The following is a 10,201-nucleotide window of genomic DNA, read 5'->3' on the forward strand; positions in this document are numbered from 1 at the left end:
CATATCGATTCCCTATTATACTGAACGTTACTATGCTTTCCCTTATGAACTTATCATTTTACATTTATCTCATTTTATTCACCTATTCTTACAATTCCAGTGACCTTGTGTGAATTTAATCAAAGCAAATTACCCATCTAGCACTAATACCTTCAGCTCGAAGGTAATCCTCTACGTACTTCCATTCTTTTGTCCATTTCTGTCTGGGGACTTTCCTGATTATCGCCGTTAATTTAGCTAAATTCATAAATTCCACTAATTTAATATGCCAATCCTGTATAGTCGGTAGCTTCTCTCCTTTCCAGTTTTGTGCTATTAATAATCTGGCCGCGGCACAGGCATAGAGCAGGATGTTCTTTCTATCTGAAGGCATGTCCTCCGGGATCAGGCTTAATAATAGAATCTCGGGGTTTTTCTCAAATGTCCATTTCAATATTTTTTTTTACATTCTCATAAACTTCTGTCCAAAATCTATTTACTTTTTTGCAACCCCACCAACAGTGGAAATAATCCCCTTTTATTTCTTTGCATTTCCAACATTTATTGGCATCATTTTTATATATTTTTGCTAGCTTTTCGGGTGTTAGATGCCACCTATCCCCCTCCCATCATTTAGCCTGGACACTGAGCTCTAGCCCGTGTCCGGTCTGATTCAGAGTGAGTTTTCTGCCACCGGCGCTCTAGCTGTCTCAGCGATTGTTTCAGCACCCTCAGCTCCGGGGAGAACCAGGGGGCTCTCCAGGCTCCATGCAATTGGAGAGGGCGCTTTGGAGCCAGACAGTCAATAGCCCTGGTTAACTCCACATTCCACCGGGTCACCAGGGAATCAGCTGAAAGGCCATCAACATGGGATAAAGCATCCCCTACCATTCTCTGGAAACCATCTGGATCCATTAAGTGGTGCGGGGGGACCATCCAAATTGGTCCCACCTCCCTGCAGAGGGGAAGGGTCGCGGAGAAGTCCAGTTGCACCAGGAAGTGATCTGACCATGGCACTTATTTTGTTTCACTTTTACTTAGTGTCAGATCACCTATGTCACTAGAGGTGAACACCAGGTCCTCCGGCCCGTGATCACTGAGATCGGGTGTCCCAGTACATCCCTCCCTGTGGAACCTGCCCCAGTCATCCTGTTGACTGAGGCCCCCTCCCAGGCAGCCCTGATCCTTTCCCCTTAAAAAGCAAAATACAAACTATACAATAACTTAACAAAATAATAAAATAGAAATAAAACAAGAAACAATTATGCTAAAATTAAACTACTCCCCACCCCAACTAAACATTTGTCTCACCCCAAACAGAAATAAACAGCAGCAGTCCAGGTAGCTTGAGATGGTAATGCATATATTTCTTGCTGTTCAGAACAAAATCTGTACAACTTCTCACTCCACTTGCACTTGTATTGCTTCTGAATCTAATAAAAGAACCATTCTGCATTTAGCAAAACACACACCTGCTACTATCCTAAGGGAGTCGTGCATATCTATGGCGTGAACACATTTGGAGTACTGTGCACAGTTCAGCATTTGGGACCTTTTAGTTTGGAGAGAAGACGAGGAAGGAGCGACTGATCAGAGAGCAGGGAGAAAGAGGATAAAGAAAAGCTCCACCCCCTCATAAAACTAGAACCCATGGAATCCAATGAAGCAGGAATCGTGGAAAATTTAGGAGTGTGAAGAGTGGTCTCCCCCCTCTTCTGCATCCAGCCAGTACATGATGGCGCATTGTGGTCTGCTGTCAGAAGGACTCCCTTGGATCATGTCCTTTTGCAAAGGTGGAGGGGAGGCTTTCCACCCTCAGAGCCCAGAGGTGGCTCCTGTCTTGGGGCAGCTGGTGGATTTGGAGGAAGTTGACCCTCAGCGCTCTCGGTTTGGGACCTGCCTGAACCTCCTTCCACATTATACTCATCCATATTGTTTCTCCCCTGTGCCTTTTTGGGGATAGCATTCTACACACACTTGGGTCACCATGCCCCCACCAGCACATTGCTTTGAGATGCTCTGATACGGCCCCTTCTTCCCTGTGCCCCTTCCCTCCTCATGCAAGACGTGCACCTAGGAACAGAGCCTTTCCTGGTTATGCCACTAAACACCCCTTTTACTTCTCCTGCCATCAAATATATCTACTGTATACACAATTATATATATATAAATGTAAATATCGTGAAAATCCAGGTTCCACTTTTCTCCGTAACCGCTTGACCGATCGTCTTGAAATTTTGACACAATGATCCAGGCCACTCCCCGCGTGTTGTTGGGGACAAAAATCCCTCAAATCACACACCTGGGCAGGTACAGAGCTGGATTTCCACCAAGTCAAACAGCGCCCTCAAGTGGAATTCCTCCCACAGTACACCCCCTCCCTTCCTGTGAAATCTAAGCCAAACCCACAAACCAAATGACATCATCATCAACCAAGCAACTGAAACCACCAAGGCGGCCATTATCACAGGCCGCAGCACGGCCTCTGTTTTATGTAGGCCCCTGACAGCCCGGGGGGGCACAGCAACGCACCTGGGGGCACGGCAAGGGGTTTTTACTTTACCATTTAGCACCACTACCCCTCCCAAAAAAAACCACCAAAAAACCAACATTGCCAAGTGGAGGTCGGGGCCTGCCTGGGGGGGGGGAGTGGCACAGACCGCAGCACGGCCTTTGATTTATGTAGGCCCCTGGCCGGCAAGGGGTTTTTACTTTACCATTTAGCAACACTATCCCCCCCCCCAAAAATCCACAAGACACAAATAAATACCATCCTTCAAAACGTCATGAGATACACCGGGCATGGAGGGGGACGGCGACAAACTGAATAGATCATGGATCGGGACACGTGGGGGCAGTCACAAGGATTAGCCACAACGCACCACACCCATAAACCCCGCCTCTGCCACGAGATCCTGTAAAACAGGAGGCCAAGGCTCCATTTTACAGACTAGGCCTCAGCTCTACAGCCCTTTAAATACTATCCCGAATGGAGCCCTGGGTGGGAGGTGGGGGGAGAAGGAGCCCAAATAGGTCATGGGCTGACGTAGGGTGGGGGGGGTAGATAACCCACAGCAATGCACTTGGGGGCATGGCAAGGGGTTTTTACTTTACAATTTAGCACCACTACCCCCCCCCCCCAAAATCCACAAGACAAAAGTAAATACTATCCTTCAAAACATCATGAGATACGCCGGTCATGGAGGGGGGGGGAACAGAATAGATCATGGATCGGGACACGTGGGGGCAGTCACAGGGATTAGCCACAACAATGCGCCACACCCACAAACCCCGGCTGAAAATAATTGGCTCATTTTCAGGGGATGTCTTATTTTTTATTACGCGCCCAGCCTTACCTCTTCCTTGGGGCCCTCCAGAACTGCGCCTATCACTATGTCTTATTTTTGGGGTATGGCTTATATTGCGCAAATGCTTAAAAATCCTGCTATGGCTTATTTTATGGGTATGTCTTATTTTAGGAGAAACAACTGATTGTAAGCCTCTGCAACTTTAAAAAAACACACAACAACAACAACCATGCACTTTCTCTCCCCATTTTAAGTCCTCAGATATTTGCAGTGGCCACCCCCCACCCCATTTACAATCCCCTACCTTCCCCTTCCCCTTCCCACTTACTGGGTTTTTTATGGAACTGAACAACTCGGGTACTTCAGAACGCGCCTTCTGTTGCCAGGCCCTTACAGGGCCCGGGCCAGATAGATAATGTGGCCCTGTTTTTAACCCTTTTGTTAGTTTTTTCATTTTACTGATTGTGAATATGCTGACCAAGGCCCCCTTTAGATTTGGAGGCCCACGCCAAGTGGCCCATATGACCCCCCTCCTTCTGTCTGGGCCTGTCCCGGGTTGGGATTCTTTAAGTAGTTCTCTGGGTCCCAGGGTGCATCATCACCCCCGCTCCTTAATCTAAATATATAGAAATGTTCACGATGCGTGCGCAGGGGCCAATGTATGGAGATACAGGGGGGAGGGGGCAACAGAGGGCTCAGACAAAAGTGCATGCTGGGAAATAGAACCCAGAACCTAACAGTTCCTTATCGAAGGGTGGGGGCCAAGGAATGGAGATACATGGGGGAGGGGCCAACACTCCCCAGGGACAACAGAAGGAAGGGTATCCTACCGAAATACAGGGATGAGCCGGAGTGGAGGGAGGAGGGGCAGGATACGTCATGGATCGGGACAGGGTGGGGTGGGGATCACAGGAAAGAAACACAGCAACGCGTGGCCGGGTCAGCTAGTATATATATAAATGTAGAAGGTCCATGTTTGTTATAGTCCAATGTTCTTCGAAACCGGTTGCCCAATTTCACACAAATTTGGACACACTGTTCCTTGCCAATACGAGTGTGTTTGCAGAACCTTAGATTCATAAAATCCCACCCCTAACACACCTAAAAACGTGATTTTCTCTGTCAAAAAAGGCTAAATATTGCACCTCAAGTTGACATCAAAGGAACAGATGGCAAATATTGCCATAATCCCACCCACTCCTCTTCCTCTTCCTCCTCCTAGGCCAAAGCCTTTACAGATTAGGCCAAATGGAGATACTGACTCGCCTGCGTGGGTGTTGGGGGGAGGAGGGGACTGGATGTACGTCAGGACAGTGTTGGGTGATTCACAGGGATGAGCGGGGGGGGGACAGAATAGGTCATGGATCGGGACAGGGTGGGGGCGGTCACAGCGATTAGCCACTGCAAGGTGTGGCAGGGCCAGCTAGTATATCTATAAATCAAAGGAAAAGGTGAGGGTTTCAAGATTAACTTGGGCATATAGTACCGGTAGGTGCTTTCAGTCTTTCTGAGTCATGACTCCATTATTGCAATTATAACAGTGGGAGAGTTATGCTGCTGTTCCTATCATATTAATCTAACAAACTCTGCTTCCAAAGCAACACCACCAATCTCAGCTCCACTTTGTGCAACTCTCCATTCCTGGATACAAACATTTCCAACTCCCTCCACCAAACACCAAAACCAGCTCACTCCTCATTCAGCAGCAACACTCCAGACTTACACACTCCCCCTCCCTATCTAAAAATACATTAAATATTATATTATGCTTACTATTGTGAAATGTTACCTTCATTACTTTAAATACATGTCTAAACAACGTTACATATAAACTACAAAAGTTCATAGATGCTGCATGCATTTAAGATTGATTTCCTGTTACTGATTTGAAGGAAAGAGTAAAATCAGAGAGAAAAATGTTCTGCACTCTAAATGGTTCCACCCCATGGAATTCGGTAGATGTTTTGAAAAGCATTCCATACTAACTACTTCCATAGTACTTATATGGTTTCCTCCCCTGTATGAGTTTGTTGGTGTTTTGTAAGAAGTCCACTCCAACTGAAGCACATTCCACATTCCATGCATTTAAATGGTTTCTCTCCTGTGTGAATCCGTTGATGAATTCTAAGGCCTCCACTGTGACTGAAGCTCTTTCCACATTCCATGCATTTAAATGGTTTCTCTCCTGTGTGAGTCCTTTGATGAATTCTAAGGCCTCCACTGTGACTGAAGCTCTTTCCACATTCCATACATTTAAATGGTTTCTCTCCTGTGTGTGTCCGTTGATGAATTCTAAGACCTCCACTGTGACTGAAGCTCTTTCCACATTCCATACATTTAAATGGTTTCTCTCCTGTGTGAGTCCGTTGATGAATTCTAAGCTGTCCATTCCGACTGAAGCTCTTTCTACACTCCATGCATTTAAATGGTTTCTCTCCTGTGTGAGTCCGTTGATGAATTCTAAGGCCTCCACTGTGACTGAAGCTGTTTCCACACTCCAAGCATTTAAATGGTTTCTCTCCTGTGTGTGTCCGTTGATGAATTCTAAGGCTTCCACTCTGACTGAAGCATGTTCCACATTCCATGCATGTAAATAGTTTCTCTCCTGTGTGAGTCTGTTGATGTGTTCTAAGGGTTCCACTGCGACTGAAGCTCTTTCCACATTCCATGCATTTAAATGGTTTCTCCCCCGTGTGAGTCTGTTGATGACTTCTAAGGAGTCCACTCTGACTGAAGCACGTTCCACACTCCATGCATTTAAATGGTTTCTCTCCTGTGTGAGTCCGTTGATGACTTCTAAGGCCTCCACTGTGACTGAAGCTCTTTCCACAATCCATGCATTTAAATGGTTTCTCCCCCGTGTGAGTCCGTTTATGACTTCTAAGGAGTCCACTGTGACTGAAGCACATTCCACACTCCATGCATTTAAATAGTTTATCCCCTGTGTGAGTCCGTTGATGTCTTCTAAGGCTTCCACTGTGACTGAAGCTTTTTCCACAATCCATGCATTTAAATGGTTTCTCCCCCGTGTGAGTCCGTTGATGACTTCTAAGGAGTCTACTCTGACTGAAGCACGTTCCACACTCCATGCATTTAAATGGTTTCTCCCCCGTGTGAGTCCGTTGATGACTTCTAAGGAGTCCACTCTGACTGAAGCACGTTCCACACTCCATGCATTTAAATGGTTTCTCCCCCGTGTGAGTCCGTTGATGAATTCTAAGGCTTCCATTGTCAGTGAAGCTCTTTCCACAATCCATGCATTTAAATGGTTTCTCCCCCGTGTGAGTCCGTTGATGTCTTCTAAGGCTTCCACTGTGACTGAAGTGCGTTCCACACTCCATGCATTTAAATGGTTTATCCCCTGTGTGAGTCCGTTGATGTGTTCTAAGGCCTCCACTGTGACTGAAGCTGTTTCCACACTCCATGCATTTAAATGGTTTCTCCCCCGTGTGAGTCCGTTGATGACTTCTAAGGAGTCCACTCTTACTGAAGCTCTTTCCACAATCCATGCATTTAAATGGTTTCTCCCCTGTGTGAGTCCGTTGATGTGTTCTAAGGTTTCCACTGTGACTGAAGCTGTTTCCACACTCCATGCATTTAAATGGTTTCTCCCCCGTGTGAGTCCGTTGATGACTTCTAAGGTTTCCACTGTGACTGAAGCGCTTTCCACATTTAATACATTTAAATGGTTTCTCTCCTGTGTGAGTTCGTTGATGTTTTCTAAGGTCTCCACTCTGACTGAAGTTCTTTCCACACTCCATACTTTCAAATTGTTTATCCTCTCCTCTTCCCACACTCCATGTATTTAAATGGTTTCTTCGTTATTCCCATTGGATTTGGCCCGCCAGAATTTTGACTGCCTTCTCCATTGTCTTCTTTTGACAGGCGGGTGGGGAATCCTATTTGTTTTCTAGGAAGAGAACAAAGGAATATTACACACATCAATTAGCACCTTCTCTTATTTTAACATATTGTATACAGTGGTACCTCGGTTTAAGTACACAATTGGTTCCAGAAGTCTGTACTTAACCTGAAGTGCACTTAACCTGAAGCGCACTTAACCTGAAGCGAACTTTCCCATGGAAAGTAATGGAATGTGGATTAATCCGTTCCAGACAGGTCCGCTGAGTACTTAAACTGAAAGTATTCAAACCGAAGTGTACTTAAACCGAGATATGACTGTATTATCTCCTGTCCTCCATATGTTACAATTTTTTAGGAAAGGCAAATGAAATAATGTCAAATAATTGCAATGCATCATCAGCCTTTCCTAAACCTCAATCAACGTTAATGAAGCAGCATTATCTTACAATACGGTTGAACTGTGGGGTTTACTTTTAATAAAAAGTAGTTTCTCACATGAAAGGGAGCTGCTCTATGTCCATGAACCTGCCCATTTTTCATCAGGGTCCTAAATTCACCATGAAGTTCTTCATCCTCCGCACAATAATCCTCCACCCCTGCTGAGTGTGGGCACATTGGATTTATAGTGTTAGGGTCTAGATAAAAAATAAAATAGAAAAATTCCTTCCAGTAGCTCCTTAAGAGACCATCTAAGTCACCAGACCCTTATATATAGTGGGAGGGTGCCAAGGGTATTACTCAAAAGGGTGGTGGGAATGGGTGATTGGCTGATAGGTGTGGTAAACCTGTTGACGACCACATATATGTTGTGGGATTACAATTCCCATCATTCCTAGCCATCAGGGCCAGTGGTCAGTGTTTATGGAAGTTGCAGTGCAATAACATCTGGGAATCCAAGGTTGAGAAATGCTGCCCTAGAGGAACCTTCTATGCTGAGGTGAGGCATCTCTGACCCTCCAGATGTGGTTGGACACAAAGCACCACCTGCCAAAGCAAGGGTGGCCCATGGCCAGGGATGATGGGAGTCTTATCTAGTGGGACACACCCTCCCCTTCTTCCCCCTCTTCTGAAAATGCTGAATAGCTGTATTTCATTTCCTCCTTCCTCCATGATCTCCAACATCTTCCTGATATAGTCCAACTGCACACATTCCCAAATCACCCTGCACCATTGACTTCCCGAGGCTGCTGTATTGTGTCTTGGACACTGGTAATGGAACCACACCTTCCACTGGATGAGAGGATAGAGGGTTAAATCAGGACAAGCCAAATGACACTCAGCTCAGTCCCCTCCTTGCCCTTCACTGCATCTGCTGCCTCCTGCTTAACAGTGGAGCAGGCCCTGAGAACAGCCTTCTCTGTGCCCCCCGAAGTATAGGAAACAGGACAAAGAAGAGTGGAGTGTCACCATGGAACATAACAACAACAACAACAACAACAACAACTGTTGTAAGTCCCTTTGGGCTGTCCTGGGCAAGGGAAAGTGACTAATAATTCAATAAATAAATAAAAAATAACAATTGCAATAATGATTACACAGGCTTGGGGGAACCCCACTCATTTCCATAGCAATCTTCCCAATAGCTTAAATCCCACAGACGTGACAACTGATATAGTGGGAATAAGGGAAACCTGGTGGAATGGAGAGAAGTGGGGAACAGTTATCTCTGGGTAGGAACCCTTTTGATGTTTCTTCACAGAAACACAGGCATGTGGGTGAGACTGTTATTGCCAAGACAAAAGCCTCAAAGGTCGGAAATAATAGAGTGGGCACCCTCCCTTTCCTCTTTCCCCCAATGGTTAGACTTGCTATAACACCCCCAGCACCCCATGCAGCAGCTGATCTGGGACTTATGGCAAGGCAAGGCCTGAGCTTCAAGGGAAGAGAGGGTGGGTGGATCAGGGCCGACTTGAAGTCATGTCAGATTCCTGGGCAGGAAGGAGAAATCAACGCAGGCAGACCCCAAGTCTCTCTTTCTCCAAGATGGCTTCGATTCCTCCCCCAGGGATGCTTCACACTTCCTCCCTCAGCCCCCCAACTTCCTCTGCCCTCCCGCCAAATCTCTCCCAATCAGTGGACTTGTGGCAGGTAGGGGGGAGAGGAGGGAGACAGGGTGAGGTCTCTATCCAGGCCTCTCTCGTCTCCAATAACCCTTCCATGGACTCCCTCTCTCTAGACCAGGGATAAAATCGTAAAAAAGGTCAACAACTTTGGTTGGCCCTCATGCATGTTCATGTCATTAAATCTGACCCTCTTCGAAAAAAGCTTGGGCACCCCATCTCTAGACCAGGCATCCCCAAACTGCAGCCCTCCAGATGTTTTGGCCTACAACTCCCATGATCCTTAGCTAACAGAACCAGTGGTCGGGGAAGATGGGAATTGTAGTCCAAAACATCTGGAGGGCCGAAGTTTGGGGATGCCTGCTCTAGACAAAGGAGACCCACCAAGCCTTGCCTGAGTTCCCGGGCGGAGCCAGGAGCGCCCCAGGGATTCCTGCCAGGGGGAACCCAGAACATGCAGAGGGTCGCGGAATTGAGGCCTAGGTTCAAGTCCCAGCCCTTGGTGGCCCTCCCATTTCTATTCCCTCAAAGGCCGGGAAGGGCGCAGCAAAGGAGATCTTGCAATGCAAACTCTGCCGGTGCTCCCTCTGCAGAAAGGCTCCCCCCTGTACCCCCACCCCGCTGCATTACACATAGTAAAAGGCAGGAAGGCTGATTTCTTTTGGGGGGTGTGGCTTGCAATGCGAACCCTGAGAATGGAGGGTCCCCGATCGGCAGCCGGATCGAGGCCTCTATAGATAGCGCCCAAGAACTGAGTTGTTGTTGGGGGTCTCTGCCCCCTTTCTCTCCCCGCTCATCGCTCCCTTCCCCGCCCTGCAGCTCTACCTCTTTGTCCTCTCTGCTCCCCCTCCCTTGCTCGCTATTCTATTCCGATTTCCTTTCCCGCCGCAATATAAAGGGCTGGGGGCTCTCCAAGGACGCGCCCCCTCTGGGGGAGAGACTTATTTATCCCAGCAGTGCCTAAATCAGCCGCTCCCCCGCTCGTTTGAT

General features: G+C 47.1%; 1 protein-coding gene across 1 annotated transcript; it reads right to left on the reverse strand.

Moving 5' to 3' along the window:
- Nucleotides 1–1,321: 1,321 nt before the first annotated feature.
- LOC132591567 (oocyte zinc finger protein XlCOF6-like) lies at nt 1,322–9,914 on the reverse strand. Its single transcript, XM_060270713.1, has one exon. It carries the CDS (start codon nt 7,046–7,048, stop codon nt 5,288–5,290), a length of 1,761 nt encoding a protein of 586 aa, XP_060126696.1. The 5' UTR covers nt 7,049–9,914; the 3' UTR covers nt 1,322–5,287.
- Between the last annotated feature and the right edge of the window lie 287 nt (nt 9,915–10,201).

The sequence above is a fragment of the Zootoca vivipara genome, chromosome 2 (genome assembly GCF_963506605.1).
Source record: "Zootoca vivipara chromosome 2, rZooViv1.1, whole genome shotgun sequence".
Lineage (NCBI taxonomy): Eukaryota > Metazoa > Chordata > Lepidosauria > Squamata > Lacertidae > Zootoca > Zootoca vivipara.